General features: G+C 38.1%; 1 protein-coding gene across 1 annotated transcript in view; it reads left to right on the forward strand.

Annotated features, from left to right (window-relative positions):
• Window positions 1–521: 521 nt before the first annotated feature.
• The window catches only part of si:ch211-168k14.2 (phospholipase D1), a 27,006-nt gene continuing 8,423 nt past the window's right edge, over window positions 522–19,104 (forward strand). Inside the window, exons 1-18 of the mRNA XM_058391316.1 lie at window positions 522–723; window positions 3,559–3,731; window positions 5,785–5,915; window positions 6,271–6,416; window positions 6,930–7,047; window positions 7,156–7,221; window positions 7,860–7,918; window positions 8,032–8,124; window positions 8,715–8,867; window positions 8,962–9,111; window positions 9,403–9,486; window positions 10,213–10,294; window positions 10,385–10,495; window positions 11,498–11,707; window positions 14,477–14,678; window positions 15,601–15,732; window positions 15,996–16,121; window positions 16,658–16,776. Coding sequence (XP_058247299.1) covers window positions 3,593–3,731; window positions 5,785–5,915; window positions 6,271–6,416; window positions 6,930–7,047; window positions 7,156–7,221; window positions 7,860–7,918; window positions 8,032–8,124; window positions 8,715–8,867; window positions 8,962–9,111; window positions 9,403–9,486; window positions 10,213–10,294; window positions 10,385–10,495; window positions 11,498–11,707; window positions 14,477–14,678; window positions 15,601–15,732; window positions 15,996–16,121; window positions 16,658–16,776 — 2,121 coding nt within the window. The 5' untranslated portion in view covers window positions 522–723; window positions 3,559–3,592. The remainder of the gene's footprint in view (window positions 724–3,558; window positions 3,732–5,784; window positions 5,916–6,270; window positions 6,417–6,929; window positions 7,048–7,155; window positions 7,222–7,859; window positions 7,919–8,031; window positions 8,125–8,714; window positions 8,868–8,961; window positions 9,112–9,402; window positions 9,487–10,212; window positions 10,295–10,384; window positions 10,496–11,497; window positions 11,708–14,476; window positions 14,679–15,600; window positions 15,733–15,995; window positions 16,122–16,657; window positions 16,777–19,104) is intronic.

The following is a 19,104-nucleotide window of genomic DNA, read 5'->3' on the forward strand; positions in this document are numbered from 1 at the left end:
CTTTATAAAGTATATACTAATACTTGTCTAATTTGTAAGTATGCAAAATGGTTGCTTTTTGAGCAATTCACTTCGTCTTTTCTATCTATTTGTTATTGTAAACAGCTTATTTCTTGTAAATGATTGCACTAAATTGTGTATAAACAATCACAGCACTCCCCACTCCACACAGGCTATGACACACATACACATTATACATAATGCATATACATTATGACAGTGTTACACTGATGTCTGTCATGAGCATACTGATCACTATCCCAACTTTCCCCCTATCATCTAAACTGCTGACACATCAGTACTGCTGCATCAGCGCAGCTTCCCTGTCTGCAACATAAATACCAGGCGAACCCATCCCCAGCCAGTCCCCGGGAATGTATTCAGCTCCTGAGCATGCAGTCTAATCTGCCTGACATCACAGAGATTAGCAGCAGCTATCTGATTCCTGGTACAAACATTTCAACACAACACTTTACTCCATCAATAGGGGCTTTCAGCAGCCTGTGAAATGGTACCCTTGTTTTACTCCCAGCTTCAATGAAACATTGTAGGAGCTGTAAATAGAACCAAGTCCTTTATAATTCTAATTGAATTCAGGGGCGACACTTGCCTAGAGCTGATATAGGACCAGTGTTACCTATACAGCCAGAATGTCTTTATGAAGGCTAGAGAGAAGGAAAGTCTGTCTATCATCCAGCACTGAATTCGCATGATTCTGGAGAGGTAGGAGCTCTCAGTCTTTCTCTTCATCCTGCCTTCCTGCTGTTCCAGGCTCATGTCTTAGCTCATGATGTGATTTAGTGGTAATAAATAAATGTGTTACAACATAGTGGCTGCTGAATTACACTGAGCAAATGCTGTGCAGAATAATATATAATCTCTTCATGTTTAATGAACCATTCTAGTTTGGTCGTATCACAGAGAGTCTTGCACTGAGTAATTATTATCTTGTAATATCTTGATCTGAATTCTGTATCACACACATGATTATAGTGATGTACATAATATTTAGACCTAAATCACTATATTCATTTTGCATTATTTATCCTAGGTTAAAATGAAGGAAGCAGTGGTACAGCTTATTAATATGAACCCTGCTCTCCTGCATTTCCTGAACAATTTATTTAATTACAGAACAATTTACAAGAGTCTACTTGAAATGTGTCTGTGTGTCTAAGTGGGGGGATTGGGGGTCATGTAAGTTATATTTTAATAGAAACAAAAATAACTCAAGAATATTCAATATTATTTACGTCTATTGTTATATTCTGTTAACAAGAAGAGTTTTGACTCTTCATATCCATGCTATAAGAATGACTAAACATGAAGTGAAATCTCAGATGGTTAGACAGTATTATTATTGCTTTTATCCTAGAGAGCACAGGAATTATTACAAGAAATATCCCTCCAGCACATTCTGTCCCTATTACAGAGGTGTTACTACACATATTACTGGTGACCTTCTCAGAAAGTTCAGTTCTTGTTAAGGAGTTCATATTCTGCAAAGAGTAGAAGCTGGCAATGCTATTATATAACACTGCTGAGGGAAAATAAAAATATCAAAAGGTTAACTAACCCAAACCCACACTCAAGGAAATTAATGACTGTATGTCAGTGTCTATTCCGAGAGCAAAATATAATTCCCAGGAGACTGTACAGTCATATATAACTAGAATACATTTCTATCAAGATCATAATATTCTTTATTCGCTGGTCTCTATATATGGCTGAGATTTAAAAAAAAATGCATTTATTAAGCGTAATTGAGTTTTGACAATAGTATCAAAGTGTATATCAAGTAATGATAATAATAAATAAACAAATAAACCACTCAAATGAAGAAATATTTATCCAAATTAGCCAGACATTATTATGTTCTAGATAGAGAAGTTTTCTACCTGGACACGTTTACAGTACAACGATTTTAAAGAACAGATATAAGTATGTCAGTTAACAACATGATAATCATTTTTTTTCCGGTGCCAAAATGTCACACACTGTAAATACTTGAACTGTGTTCGCAAAATGAAATAATATGTTGGGGAAACATCTGCCTCATCTGTACCTAATGAACTCATTTTCATGTTGCTTGGGGATCTTCAACTCAGCACATCTTAATTGTTTGTGCAATTTTTATCTACTTAATGTGCTCTACAGGGGCACCTAATTTTATGCCAAAGAAGGCTCTCTGTTCAGCAAACATTATGTGTTCCGTGCAATTTAGTTGCACCTCGTGAACGTGTTAATAAGTGTATGTGATTCTGCTAATTTGGCTAGCCAATTACAGCATGGAGAAGCACTTTAATCTGAATGTCCGCTGTGCTGTTGCCATTGCTAAAGGATGGAGATTATTATTGGTTTCATTGGTTTGTTTTGTGTTTTGCTGAGCCATCTTGGACACACACTTTCCCATACTGCCTGAATGTCTCTAGCTGATGAAGCTGGAAACCTATTTCGGTGATGACAGCAAAGTGGGTTTAGGTCTCTCTCCCTCCCTGCAGCACTGAGTGCCTCAACACAGCCATTAGGGAGATTCTCTATTTTAGTGGAGCAATGACAGGTGAAATAAAGCACAAAATCCTAAAATCTGAAAGCCCCTGATTCTCTCACTGACACACACACACACAAACACACACACACTCACACACAGATTGTCTGCACACGTCTTGAACATTTTATTTCAGCTGCTCAAGTTCATTGTACAAAGAGGTTCATGGGTCATGTGACATCTCCTCATGCCATATTTGCCGTGGCATTTGAGCTCAGCCTTTCCTTGAGTACACATACCATTAAATCATGCGAAATCAATGTCTATCACCCCGTATGGGATCAGAAAACATTACATCCTCTCATCTTTTGATGGCTGGCATGTCACTTTGCATTTGGACCACTAGTATGGCTGCTGGTGTGGAGAGATGGGGAGATTCCCCCTCATTAACAGCTCTCTCCCTGAGCGTAACAGAGAGCTGAACACTACAGCCGGCAGATATGAAATCCATACTTCATGCATTTTGCATGAGGGGGCAATGATCAGTGGCTGCAAGCCAAGTGTTTTTTTTTTTTTTTTTAGTGCAAATGGGTATTTACTAAAGAAATTACTAGAGAAATGGAGCTAATTGAGAAGAAGGAATATTGTCACATAGATACTAGAAGCAAGCCTAAGGAATTAAACAAACAGAAATATTCGGATTTATGCTTAAATGTAGAGAATTCACATGGTATCTAAGAGGTTAAGACAATGTAACAATTGACTGAATCTGTTTATTTGTTTGTTTGTTTGTTTGTTTGTTTTATACATGTGTTTACTTCTTACTTCATAAAACTGCAGTGAGGTTTAATTATGTAAAGAGAATTGTTATTGCATAAACCAGATTTTATTTCTTCTTTATTCTCTGTTGTCCCATTTTTATGATTCATACAATGTATTTCTTTTAAATTGTTCAGATTTCATTACACAAACTATTTTTTTTCCAGCAGAAAATGACTACCACTGTGACCACATTTGTTACATGATTATAATACGTCTGGTAAACAACATGCTTCTGTGATTGTTTATAGACAGACATTATTGGGAGTGTGAGTGAGTCAGGGAATGGCTGTGTGTCAGAAAGCTCTCTGTCTAAAGCGGCTGGAGTCAGACACGAGTGGCTTCATGTCCAGTCTGGATCACCTAGACCTGCAGGATAACACAGAGGAGCTGGATGTGGATCAGTGTGATGCCAAACTGCAGGGTCAGTGTCCATACTTATACTGGTCTCTGACTCAGTTGCACACTGCTAGTCATAAATGAGTTATTCTAATTATATTCTAAGAATTATTCATAAATTAAATCTTTATATTGACATGTAAATGTCATCCATTACTGTAATTTTTGCCATACAGTTCACTATAATTTTTTTTCCCAAGGGGGATAAATTCAGTTATTATTTATAATCTACCTGACATTTCAGTTATACTGCCTATAGTATGTATAATGCATTGTAACTGCATTTATAAATTATTATATGATACATAATGTCCGATAATAATATAATGCCTGGTGTAGGCTCATATAAATCCTCCTAAGTAGTTATTATTACATGCATACCGTATGTCTTGTGACATTTAGATTGTAAACATTAATGTGAAACTTTTAGAATAAAAACAGGATGGAATTTGCATGATTATTATTCTGATAGCAGTGCATCCCAAAGTATTTTATTCCTCTAATATCACAGCAATTTGCCAATACTAGCATTTTTATTTATTAAAGAATAAAACCAAATGTTTGTTCTGTTTCTAGTTATGTTTAACTTTGTGACAATTTGCTTTCCTCATCAGTTTGAGCTGAAGTCTTTCTTTCTGTATAAAAAATTAAAGACACTGCTTTAACTCTGACTCTTACGAGTGATGACACTGGAGACTAAATAAACGTTTTCACAGAAAGCATCACACACATTTTTTTGTTTTTGTGGATACAAGTCCATGCGAATTAATCTAAAATTGAGATTTTCATTTTAGATGGAGCTTCTGTCAGAGCTGCTGCTATAGAAAATGATGAAAATGAAAATGACTTTTGACCAGCGGTGTCCGATCGTATCCGCCAAGAACCGATGTAGGTGCAGGGTTTCAATCCAATCATACAGGATCCACACCTGCTTCCACCTCTTTAATCAGTTGATCTTGGCTTTCTGTAGACTCAGGTGTGGCTTGTGACCTGCACTCACACCGGCCCTTTCCGGATAAGATTGGACACCCCTGTCTTGATAATTCAGAATGGAGAATCAAGAACATAGTGGTATAAAGTACAATAACACAAGATCGGCTATAATACTTTTATCAGCTATAATGCTTTGTGTGAATCATGAACATGACACTGTTTGTATCTTGTGTACTTAGGAGTAGATTATTTCATTTAGAACAAATGAAGCATTTCTGTGACATATTATTTTATCATTTACTTCTAAATCATCACCACTCATCCACTATCACTGTATAAAAGGATGGTGGAGTGTGGTAAATACAACCTATGCAAATCATTTCAATTTACTTTAGTTCATTAGTATCAGCAACTTGTCTTATCTATGTAATAGATAATAACCTATTTGTTCAGTTGTAATAACTGTCACATAGAAAAATACATAGGATGAAACCTAGCCAAACAAATTGAGTGCAAAATTTTTCCCTCACTTTTACTGAGTGGATTCTATAGGTTTGTTTTAACACCGTACAGACGGGTGAGAAATTTAAGGATAAAATAACAGATGGTGTCATGGTTGTTGTTAGTGTCACTACAATATAGATATTACAAATCTCTGTAACTCCTCCAGAGTGAAAAAAAAACACCATTCTTTTCCTTTATTTTGTCATCTGTCTGTACATTGCTGTTGTGTTTCAGTATTTGTAAGTGTGTTGTGATATTCTGTGTTATCTACTACAGCAGAGCATAGTGCCTCCAGGGAAATCCCCAGGTGCCAATAGTATAGTCCTCCAGCTGGACTCATGAATTGCCACCCTGCTGGACCTCAATTGTAGCCTCTCTCCCCCTCAACCCATTATTGTGCACTTCAAAGTTTACATAGTCAGTCTAATCACTTACTACTACTGCATGATTGCTAGTTTGCTATGCTGCTATCAACAAGCCTAAAATTACAGGTCCAACATCAGACCAGTGGATTTTCACTCTGTGTGTGTGCATGTCTGAGTTTATAATCAGTTGCATTATGTAGGTTGTTGGCTAGAAATGTTATATAAAGTGACTTGCCATAAAGCGATATAATTATAATAATGCCTGCTTCTTTTCAGAATCAAGAAATCACACATTTCAAGCAATATATTCGTTTCTTCCGTTTAAGTCTGTGGATTGCAAGGTGTTCCTGGACGACATGCCAATCCTAGTGCAAGTGACAGAGGTGGAGCGCTTCACATGTACAAGGGTAGATACAATTTCTATTATATTATTCGACAACACTACAGGCACAACCAGAGACATTTCGAAAGAAGATCACATTGTAGCTTTTTTAAAACTTTTAGTTTAGGAATCACTTTTATGATATACCACAAAAATTAATACATGGAAAAGGCAGATATTATATAAAAGTTTTAACTCATGTTATAATAATAATAATAATAATAATAATAATAATAATAATAATAATAATAATAATAATTATTATTATTATTATTATTATTATTATTATTATTATTATTATTATTATTATTGATAAAAAAGTGTTTTTAATTATTTTAACTGGCTTTAAATGACAACATGGTTTTGAACTTCTCTGAAAGGTGTTGAATCCTAACTTGTACACTATCGAGCTAAGCTATGGGAACTTCACATGGAAAATCAAGAGACGTTTCAAGCATTTTCAAATGCTTCATCAGGAGCTCCTTAAGTTCAAGGCCTTATTAAAGATCCCACTGCCAAGTCGAATGTAAGCCATACACACATGCACAAACACACTAACTTCCTTTAACTGCCTTTCATCACTGTAGAGTATAATATTATTCTTAGCTGAGAAATTTAACATCAGTACTCGGAAGGGAATCTTTTATAGTTTCATATAAAAACTGTTTGGAAAAAAAAAAAAAAACTTCTCTTCATGGTGATCAAGCAAAGTTCAAGTTTCCAAATGAGTCCAAGTGCAAAAGTGCAACATTCACACCAATCTATAGAAACACACAGCCCTGTGCTGACACCTGCTCTACCACACTGCTTTCTGTATAACCTGTTTCCATTTTTCGCTGGATATGCTCAGTCTGTCCCAGATGTGCCCCCCACAGCTGGCTGTGCGTGTTTGCAGCACCGCTGTATAGACAGTTCTGATGACAGAAACTTGATGACAGAAAGATCTTGTCAGATCTTTGCAGCTAAATGGATCAGAGACACAATCAACAACCTGGTTACAGTGTTAATTGTTGAACTACAGGCTTTACCTCTCTCCTAGACATTCACTCAGAAGGAGTTCAACCGAAGGTCACAGGAGGTCTCAGCCAGGACACATGCCCACGCTGCCCCGCAGACCTGACGCTCTAGTCAAGGAGGAGCAGCTGATCAGCAGAAAAGTTAGAACCATCATCTTACACCTTATTCGAAAAGCAAATATTTTTCAGTATTTATTTATTTATTTTCTGGTTAATGTAGGGAATGTTAATGTTAATGTGCTTCATTAGATGCAGCTCGAAGACTATCTCAAGAACATTTTAAAGAAATCGTTATACAGGAATCATCCTGCAACAGTAAGTAATATAAAATATGGATATTTGATGTTTGGCTCTATAATGTTAATAATGTTCTTTATAGTGATTAAGTGATTATGAAGTGATTATAGCCAAACAAACCTGTAGCGTTTTCACACTGGTTAGCGATTTAATCTTCGTCAGCATTGAATAAGCTAAGCACAAGCTGATCTTAATTTTTTTTTGAAGAATTGAAGGTCATTCCAATCTACTGAGCAATGCAGACAATAAAACCTGTAACACTGAATCATAAAAGTCAGCATTTTCCGGAAATATAAATGAGTATGCTGCAAAAAATAAAAGCTTAGCAAGTGAAGATATGCAGAATAAAAGAAAATTTATTTTCCATTATGAGATTGCTATAATAGAAATATTCTTAACATATTTATTGCTTAAAATCATATTCTTTCCGCAGATACTTTTCTGGAAATAAATTCTTGAAATAAGCAACATGATCTGCCAATAGAAAAAGAAAATTTCAAGCTTGAAATAATACAAATGTCTAGAAATTGGGCTTAATAATCCTACGTGTTTACTTGTGTGAATGTCAATGTGATATTTACAACACAGTATTTACAATAAATTGTTTCAAATGTTTTAGCTTAAAACGAATGACCGATTTTTGTGTTTGATTTCAGCTTGAATTCTTAGAAGTGAGTCAAATATCATTTATCAAGGAGCTCGGGCCAAAGGGAATGTAAGAAGAAGACACAGATACACTGTCTATCATACACAAATGACTATGTCTAACAAATGACTAGTTTTTTTGTTACATACAGAGTAATTTATTTTTATTTCTTTTGTCAAAAGTGAAGGTATGATCCTGAAGAAATCTGGAGGAAACACATTTCCAGTCTGTTACTGGTGTGGGTCCAACAGTGTCTGCTATCGCTGGTCCAAAAGGTAACTCCTTGTTTATAATCACATTTAACTTTTTCTATCTTTTCTTTAAAAAAAAAAGGATAAATATCACAGTCCCATGAAAAAGCAATACTCTCTTAAATCATGTGAAACTGCCTGTGTTTGTTGTTGTTTCAAGTCACTCCCTTTAACAGAGAAGACCCGATACCTCGTTTTCTGTTCAAACAGCTCAGGCTGACAGACTTACAGTCATCAGCGTGTGACCTGCAGTTTTTTTTTTTCTGATTCTGTAGCATAAAACAGCACTGGCTCTGAAATAAGTAGGACAGAATAACACCCACTCTTGTTGAACTATCTTCATGTGAGAAGAAACACTGTTTTGATTTCTGTTTTACAGGCAGCTTGTGTTACGCCTGCATAATTCACACAGCTCGTAAAAGCAAATAGCGCAGGTTTAGCTCCAATTGAATTGTGCTTCTCGGGTTGCGGTGCTAGCTGGGCACTCGGGTCGAGGCATGTCTTTTGTTGTGGCTGTTCACTTATTTCTGCTTATTACAGCTGTTTTCTTATGGCGGCTAAAGCGGCTCTCGCTCATGTCTCAGCTCTCATCGGGCGCCTGCTTCATGTTTCAGATGGCTGGTGGTGAAAGATTCCTTTGTTCTCTACATGAAGCCAAAAGATGGCCAAGTAGGGACAGTGATTCTCTACGATAAGGGTTTCCACATCAAAATAGGGACGGAAGAGACTGGAGTCAGGCATGGTGTAACCATTGAAAATCTCTGTAGGCACGTTTACTGGACTATTTGCCTTTACTTCATTGCAGAGTTAATCTTAATTCATACCATTTAATCACCTCACCCTTTTCATTCTTTATTACAGGGCTCTTACCATTAAGTGTTCCACCTATAGGCAGGCTCGCTGGTGGGGGCACTCCATTGATGAATTTGTCCAAAGGTTTGGTCAGGATTTCCTGAGAGAAAATCGCCATGGCTCATTTGCCCCTGTCAGAGAAAACACTAAAGCACAATGGTGAGGAACAATCTAACGAAGAACAGTAACGTTTCATTATAAGACACATTGCATTTGAGCTTTATGCACTAAACTATAAAACGATTTGCTTTCTTTTCATCAAACTTCCACATGCTTTACAGACCACTTCTCCCAGTCAGTTCAGTTATCAATACATTCTGTTCCTTGTAGTTACCTTTAACAGGTCTCTCTCATCTTGATTGGTTTTCTTTGAACAATTCCTTTATCAGAAATATCGGCGAGACACCCTGGTACTGTTTTTAAATGAATCCTCCCATGTCTCTTTTGAAGGTTTGTCAATGCAGCTGGGTACTTTGATGCCATTGCTGATGCCCTAGAAGGTGCAAAGGAGGAAATCTTCATCACAGCCTGGTGGTACAGATTAGACTCAGCATCAATCATTCCTCTTGTTCCTAGTTTTGGCGATGCTGTGAGCACTTATTTCACACCCCTTGATGTTGTAGAGGAATATGCAGGACTCACGCTTGCACACAGTAGCATGTGTACTAGTTTCCAGAAATTAAATCACATTCCACCTGGGGATATTTGATATGAACATTTTTGACAATCTGTAAATACCTGGCTGCCTGGAAGAAATGCAAAGATTATAAATCTTATAAAAACTGTCGCTGCTTTTAAAACAGTGGAATTTATGAGGATTTGAATATATTATTAATATCATCCCAGGGGGGAAAAACTTACATAAAAGTATGGGTACTGTGTCTAAATCTTATACAATTTAAAGAAGTATAGAGAGAAAACACCTGACTAATGGAATTAAAAAAAAAACTTATTTACTTACTTGTATGTTTGTTAATTTCATGCTGAATTTAATTTTAGGCTAAATCTAGAATTTGCCTTGCTGTTTGGTCAATTGCCATTGGATATTTATCAGTATAAAATATGTTATTTACTCTTTAATTGAGTAAGAGTATGATCCAATTCCACAAATACTTGAACAATGTGAAAATTTTCCAAATAAGTATTTAATTAAAGTAACAAAGTAATATTACTTAATTTTCGTGTAAGTAATATTTTTTTTCCAATGCATTAGCAAAACTGGAGGTTTTTCTGTATTGAGGTTTTTGCTGATGTTTGTAGGCTGAGTCCAGAAATCTTCCTCAAAAGACCTGTCGTAGATGGGAACACATGGAGGTTAGACCACGTCTTAAAGAGAAAAGCAGTGAGTAATTTCAGCACCTTTCAAATATCTCAGGTGGAATAAAAGACGAATGTTGTGGTGAATTTCTTTCTCTTCCAATTCTTATGCCAGGAGCAAGGGGTGAAGATCTGTGTCTTACTGTACAAAGAGGTCGAAGTGATCCTGGGCCTCAACAGTGAGTACACCAAGAAGACTCTGATGGGCCTTCACTCCAACATCATGGTGAGTTATACAGTATGTCAAATGTTCCTAAAAGCTGCCCCCTCTCCTCCACTGACAGTGATACAGAGGGGAGCTGACCGCCTGCATCAGCTTTACCCTCCCTCCTCCCCTCCGTCACTGCTATCCGACTCCTACAGCCCCTCGTATCCCACTAAGAACAAAGCCTCTATCAAAACATATCATGCATAGTGCTGGAGCACCCAGCTTGCTTCTGGCCTGTGGTCATAGGGAGGGGCAGCATACTTAGATCATGTTTGAGTTTTGCCTAACTTCACAGCAAAAAAAAAAAAAAAACAAGAGGGGAGATCACATGGTTTTGAACCCTATAGATCTCATCTGGTTATGGTCAGGTTGTTCCTTGTCGAATGTCCTGGTAAGAGCTGCAGGCGGCAAGTCTGCCTTGGTCACCTTCAATTCTGAAGAGCCTTCATGGCATCATGGCTGTGTGGCACGCATCGCTGCAGCAGGCTAACCCCAGGCTGGGAAAAGATTGACACACCGTCATATTATCTTATTGAAGTGGTGCTTGAAATTGTGCAGAAGAACGGTGCTGGGAAGTGGCTGGGGACCCACACCCCAAGGAGATGAGTAGCACCACAGCTGGGTGGAGGTATTCTTGGGCCCTGCTGGTGTACAAGCACCTGCTAGGGGCAGTATCCTCTGGAGGCTCTGCAAAACCTGCTGGAGACGCAGCTGTACTTGTTTCTCACATTGGGTGCCACCATCTTGTGAGCTCTGCTATTTTTGGCAATGAGCCGTCTCTAGTGAAAACAGGAGTTTGTTTTTCTTACTAGCAATCTTTCAAAAATACACAAATCAATTCAAATGGTTTGTTTAATAAAAGTGAGTGCCTTTTCATTAAAATCAGGGATCAGCATGATGAAGCTGAAACTGAAGTTGACTTTGGTTCTCAGAATAATTTACTATAAATTTGTAATTTTTATAGTAACCACTGGTGTATTATTTGGGGAAAAAACTTTTCATATCTGTCTTGAGTGACAGGTGATCCGGCACCCTGACCACGTACCCTCCACATCACTACTCTGGGCTCACCATGAGAAGTCAGTGGTGATTGACCAGTCACTGGCCTTCCTGGGAGGCATAGATCTTGCCTATGGGAGATGGGATGACTCCCAGCACAGACTAACCGATGTGGGTAGTGTGAGAAGGAGTCCTCAGGCCAGCCCAGCAGTTTCCCCTGACCTCACCCGTGTAAGTAATATAAGCAAGGTTTCATCATCATCATCATCATCAATATATACTTACAATAATATCCTCCATATATATACACACAGAGAACTGTATTCATATTAATATCAAAGATTTCAAACCAAACCTCTGTGCCATATCAGAGAGCAGCGGGTGACCTTCTGTAGTACAACTCCCTAAGGAAAATATTTTAGCAACACTATTCAGGGATATACAGTAAATAGACTGAAGCGAGACTCAGAAATAGAAGGTATCACTGGCTGTTCAGACAGGCTTCTCCGCTGAGCCGTAAGTGAATTGGACAGGAGTAAACTTGCTGTAAATGTGACCCGTGGAGAGCAATAGCCCACAGTGGCACTGCAATGTTTGTCAACATCAGGCTGCCCTCATCAGGGAAGGTGCCACGCTATCGCCAGCTGGGTGTTTCTGAGATCTGTCAAAGTGCTCAATGGGGGAATGAAACACGCACCTGATGTTGTGGAAAATCTTACTAATCAAAAAAATCTAAACTTCGGAAGACAAAAAGGTTTAGGGTGTCAAAATATATGACGACAAAACCGAGACATATGCAGAACATCTGAATCAATAAATATGTGAACCAATCTTTTATAAATGAAGTTTCGAAATGATGGCCATTTCTCTTTTGGTTACGCCTTGATCTTTCGCTACAGTTATTTCTCCAAATTCTCAAATTCTCTTGTGGCAGGAGCTCAGTCAGCTTATTTAAAAAAAATACAGCAAAATCATTTTGATTCAACTTTTAAATGCTGATTACAACTCCATTTTGTTTTGATCAGACTTTGTCACATGTCTGTTTTTACATTCTTTTACTCTATTGAAACTTATGAACAACCACATACCCTTTGTAGGCTTCATAAACATGCAAACCAGCCTATCACTTACATGGATATTTTCCAGACTAAAACTTACAACCCCTTTATATGGTCATATAACGATCAGCCATAACATAATATTGATTGGTCCCACTTTTGCTGTTACAACAGCCCTGGCCCGTCGAGGCATGGACTCCACTATATCCCTGAAGGTATGCTGTGGTGTCTGGCCCCAAGATATTAGCAGCAGATCGTTTAAGTCCTGTAAGCTGCGAGGTTGGGCCTCCGTTGACCACTGCAGACCGGGAACACCCCACAAGAGCTGCAGTTTTGGAGATGCTCTTATCCAGTCATCTAGCCATCACAATTTGGCCCTTGTCAAACTCGCTCAAATCCTTACACTTGTCCATTTTTCCTGCTTCTAACACATCAACTTTGAGGACAAAATGTTCACTTGCTGCCTAATATATCCCACCCACTAACAGGTGCCATGATGAGGAGATCATCAGTGTTATTCACTTCACCTGTCACTGCTCATAATGTTATAGCTGTTTGGTGTATATGGACATTAATAATGTGGTACCCCACAAGGTTGTTGGCCTTAATTTTGATTAGAAGCACACTAGTTGTATTTCTATACATATAATGTGATACACATGATGGTGATACAATTTATAGTGGAAACTTACTTATATTAGTTATAATACAATAAATGTTATGAATATAAATAAGAGAACATTTTAGTAAGTTCCCACAAGATCCAACAGGTAATTATGTAGATTTTTTCCTCTCCCTTTGTAATAGGGTAGGATATTGACCTGAGAAGACCATCATGGACTGCCTTTTAAACCAATACCACCTTTGTTGTTACACGGATTGATTTTGTGGTTAGGGTCTGCAGGTCTGGATCTTCCCTTTTTTTTCCACTAGCAAACGTAAAATCGCAATTACAGAGCATCTGGGGCACAGTTGAAGGGCCTGCGGTTGCTAATCCCAGTGCTCTCATGCTGAGGAACATCGCCTGGCCTTACCGGGTACTTCCTTCCCCTGGAGAGTTGCATTAAACATAAAGGGTCTGCATGGATGAGTGACTCAACAAATTACTGGGGGCCACTGAATGGGGGAGAATGATTTCTCTTATATGCCCCCTCTTGCAGGCTGCAGTCTACCTGCTCGCCATTGTGTCATTAAATATGGGCCTGGGCTTTTAAATAAACATGATTTCAGCCCTTCAAATCGGAGTGTTTATTGCATGTACTTAGGGGCTTCTACGCTCATGCATGAGTGACTGTATCTATCAACCCAAGTCTCCTCGACTGTAAAATCTTTGCTAATATACATGAAACTGTTACAGCTGTTGGTGTAACCTTTTCCAAACGTTTCCTAAGGAGCTTAGTGATATTTGCACTTAATAAAATTATACCCACCGGGAGGAGACTGCTGTGACATTTGCCATTTGCCAAGTCCAGGCCACTATGATCCTACATGAGCCATTAACCCGCACACTTCACAGGACATTTTTCCTGCTGCATTCAAAAGGCGTTCAGTATATGGGGTCAGAGAGGGCTTGACTAACAAATTACACTCACCGATATTCTAATTTATGTCATGAAGTCTAGCCATTGATTTAGGACAGGTGGACCTTTCCTACCGTCTACAGGCGACTAAATACATCATTTGCCTTCAAGTGTTGCCATTATGTCAGCATTATGCAGCAGTACAAAGTGAGGGCAAGCATGTGCATAGAGTTTTCTTTGCTAAATATATAGCAGCAATAAGTTCTCCCTATGGATGTTGTTTGTTTACTGGAGAGCAGGTGGCAGATTTAACTGAGGAGATACTGTCACTTAGATGAAGGTCAGTCAGCATGTGTTAACACAGTAAAAATGATAGAAGCTAACAATTTGCTGGACCTTGCATGCACTCCTTATCTAATCAGGAAGCTGTAGGAGTGTCTGAAGAGGATAAGCAGCTGAAGTTCAGGTCAGGGATGGAAGAAGAAGAGCTGGGTGCAGAAGCTGCAGGAGAAACCTGTTTGGTGGAGGAGCTTGCAGAGACCAACTCCAACCTCACACTGCCTGTCAGTCGTGTCTACATCACAGCAGCAGAGGAGAAGAGCTACTCAGAAGGCACAGAGTTCAGTAAGAAGAACACACACAAACCATAGATTTATACACAGCATTCTGGGGCTAGATGTGAACTTTCTGCATTGGTGCTAGAAGCGTGTAGCGCTTTTAACGATGGACATTGTCTCAAAGCAGCTTCACAGAACATAAAGCAAAAAGTTCAAGACTAATATTAGACTTATGTTTAAATGTATTTGTATAATTCACTATTGAGCAAGCCTGAGGTGACGAGGACAAACTCCTTTAGATGGTAAGAGGAAGAAATCTTGAGAGGAACCAGCCTCAAAAGGGAACCTCATCCTCAGAGTGTGATTATAAATTCTTATAAACATTGTAAAATGTGTAATTTACCATAAACACAAGAGTGTGATTATGAATTACACCCTTTCTACAGTCATATACAGTCAATTGGAGTTGTGTAACCAGGAGCTCCAGAGCAACTCATAAATTAGCTCAACATCTGAGTTTATTATAGATTCAACACCAACTCCTTCATGTGGAAGCCTTCAAATGCTTAATGAAAACGTTGCAAGTATCCTGACTGGACGTCGGATAGAACTTTATTGGACAGACAGAGGTTGAATTCTCCATTCAGATTGGTCAGAAGATGTTGAATAATTTACAATAACAGCTGATATGACAGAATTTCAAACTGCAAAGTGTATAGGCTTGTTTCTATAGTAACAGCTTGCATCTAGACATTGTGGACATACCACAATGTAACTATAAATGGATAAAAGTGTGACATGTCATTCTTTAACAGAAAATGTTAGTGTTGACAAATTGTTGTGGTTTGTATAAGAGAAATAAAACCTTTAACACCGAGTTATCAATAATCAATATTATCAACAAGAATCAACTTTGGTAAAAAATGACTCAGCTTCATCTCACCATTATTATCATGATGTGTGTGTGTGTGTGTGTTTTCCTCTTACAGAGCACTGCAACAGTAGGAACAGTGTGAGCTCTAGATCGCTGCTTGTCCCAGAGTGGTACAGTAAGAGCCTGTCTCTGCGCTCCACAGACTCCTACACACTGGGCCTGCATCCCTTCCATCTCCTGCCTCATGGTCAGCACCACACACACACACACATCATGATAATAATGGTGACATACTTTAAATAGCACTACAGCCATTCATTGTGTCAAATTAATAGGAAGAGTGTGCTTGTCATAAGCACACATGCAACCACAAATTTATGTATTATACAGATTAATAATTTTTCATATAATTTCACGAGAATTTTTTTTTTTCAGAGCTGAATGAACTTTCCATTCAGCATATAAAGAGACAGCTACCTGAAAGAGGTCTTTCCTAATTTCTTATTACAGATACCAGCTCACTCAGAAGTCACATAAGCAGCACAGAGCTTTGTGGAGAGACTCGCTTCTGGCACGGCAAAGACTACTGCAACTTCATCCTCAAAGACTGGGTCAAACTCAACAAGCCATTTGATGGTACTGAAAAAGCTGAGAGAGAGAGAGAGAGAGAGAGAGAGAGAGAGAGAGAGATCAAATATAAAGTTTCTATTCTTTGGTTCCAAGGAGCTTCTCAGACTTTTTTTTTTTTTACATTTCTTCCCCATTGAAGTCCAATTCTGAAGGACATGATTCATATTACTTACTTTATTATAACCCAGCTGCATGTGGTCATATGAAAGAAACATATGAATAAACTAAGGAAGTGAAGGCTCCACCACAGTAAATGTGTTCAGTCAGAAAGAAAAGAAGCCAAGTAGAAGAAATCTTGATGAGAACTATAATAACGCTATTCTTTCCATTACTACTTTTCTCAATATCTCACTCTGGCTATGACCCAGAAGAAATATGAGCAGTCCTGGCATCCTTTCTATTGGCAAAAAATAGTAGACCAGGCCTTGTTATGATGATCAGCCTCTCAGTGTCACAGGCAAATAAATTAATTCGGTACACACTCTGTATCACCTTCCATTTAAACAGGCTGCTGGTTTGCTGTGTGCTGTTATCTCCTGCAGATTTCATCGACAGGTATAAGACACCGAGGATGCCCTGGCATGATGTTGGAGTTGTGGTTCATGGGAAAGCTGCTAGAGACATCGCCAGGCATTTCATCCAGAGATGGAACTTTACAAAGGTAAGGAGAAAAGGGGAAAGGATTACATGAATTATTATTATTATAATAATTATTATTATTATGTTGCATTATTACTGCATTTTGTTGCCTTGTACCCATGTGCAATGACAATAAATTTGAATCCAATCTAATCTAATTATTTTATTTTATTTTAATTTATCTTATTTTGGAACTTGAGAGTGGAAATCACAACACACCAGTGCCAAAAATATTGCAGTTCTTGTAGTTTTTAGCCTCAGTCATCAAAAACAACTAGGCTTATGATAATAATGCCAAATTGAATGTATTTTCATTTAAAATAAGAAAGTGAGCCGTGAACTAGAACTCTATAATAAATAACGAAATTATTATTGTACACAACAAACAAAATATTGAAATATTGGAATACGAAGTTTGGAGTTTGGAACATTGGAATATATAATATATAATATAAAAAATCAGAATTATTTATCAGTTAAAGGGCTCCATCCATGGCTGCAAAAAGTTTCAGGCGTTATGGTATAAACAATAGATTTTCTATTAATTATGAATTGATCTATGATCTATGTTCTGTGATACTACAGTTTTGCATATTCAAATCTGCTCATGTTAGCACTATAAACTAAAAATTCACCAGAATTAAAGATCAAAAACATGCATGAACCACAGCCACCCCCAACCTCTTGTAGTCGTTTTTTGAAGTGATCTTTATTAGCTTGAGCTTAGCACCCCCTGCAGTTGTGCATTGTGTCTTGTTCTGAATGCCGTCAGCATTCAATGGCGAGCCTGCTCTCCCGGCTCCCTTTTAAAGCAATTAGAGGCCTTTTTACTCTGATTGTTCAGTAATTGAATTGGTTTGAGGCCTGTATGATTTCCTTTGCAATATGCCAGTCATATTTCAGGCTTGGCTACAGATCAGACACTCTCCTGGTGAATAATTAAAGTGGAAGGAGCCAGGTGTGTGCACAGCGCAGGAGGCCAAACAAAAGGCGGCTGAATGCTTCTGATGAGGTGTTTAGGGGAAATGAGAATTCTGCGCTCAAAGACAGTGCACTCTCATTTATTTCCTTTGGTGCCAGTTGACTGGTGCTGATTAGAGATCGACACTCAGCTATTTTCTGTATTCATCACGCCACAAAGAAAGAATGTCAAAGTGAGAACAATTCAATCAGTAATGAGAGTATGCGACAGTATGACATACTATATTAGCACATTTCAGTGTATGGCTTTTTTGTTGATTTTTTTTTTTTTTTCAATTACTTTTGTTCCTTAGATGTTGGGGCAGGATTTTCCATTAGGTGTAATAAACACCTCAATTATTCACACACTCTAGAGTCCAAAAGGGTTCAAGAAATGAAATTTCTTGTAATTTTCCTTGTAATAGTTCCTATACTAAACTAGACTGAACTAGACTAAACTGGTAGCTCAGTATTGTGCTATCAAATCTCTGTCAGAGATAAAAACTGAATCTGAAAGACAGAAAACACTACAGTAGACAAACACAACCACACAGATAATACCCCAAAACCAACACACTCCTCTGTCCCTCCTGAGCAATAGCTATTCACACATAAGTGCCTCTCATAATGCAGAGACAATGCCAAGGCAGGCACACACACACACACAGGCTATTTTTGGGACTGTGATGATTTGGACGTTGTGATTCTCCGTCAAGGTCAGAGCGGTTTGGGCTGCCTCTCGGACGGCTGCCAACATCCTGCAAGTCCGGTTAAGATCAGTCCTCCCTTCAGGATTCAATAGGTTTTAATCAACACATTTTGCCAGTTGTTAATTGCCTGAGATGCCTGCTGCTAAAATAAATTCAATACTTTTATTGTATTAGTAACCATCTGTTTAAAAACACCAGGTCCAGATTATTGTTTAGCCTGCGGTCAATGTTGACATGCAGTACAGCTTGCTAATTTGCACGCCGAGCATTTCCTCCAAGAGGGGTGAAAGCGTTTAAGTGTGAAATGTACGGAGAGGAAAAAACACATTACTGAGACCCAACCTGACCGGATAATTAAACTGTAAAAAACAAATAGGTTTTTTTTTTCGCTTAAAGTTTAGATCTGACGTGAGTAGTTTCTTTTAAAAGATGATCCAACACTACTTCAGTTAAGATCCAAACACTCTTTTAGTGTAAATCTGATGCACAGAAGTCCAGATAACTTAAAATACAAAACCATTACAGCAACTTTGTGTATTAAAACATGATGAAGAGAACAACAGCAGAGCATAGCACTCGAACAAACGGCAGTTAAGCTTTAGATCAGCAGCGGTGCAGATCAAAACAGTCTGAGTGTCGTCTGGTAAGGACAATAGTCATTAAAAATGCAGTTTGAAAAT

This window comes from Hemibagrus wyckioides, linkage group LG06 (genome assembly GCF_019097595.1).
Source record: "Hemibagrus wyckioides isolate EC202008001 linkage group LG06, SWU_Hwy_1.0, whole genome shotgun sequence".
In the NCBI taxonomy this organism is placed as follows: Eukaryota; Metazoa; Chordata; class Actinopteri; order Siluriformes; family Bagridae; genus Hemibagrus; species Hemibagrus wyckioides.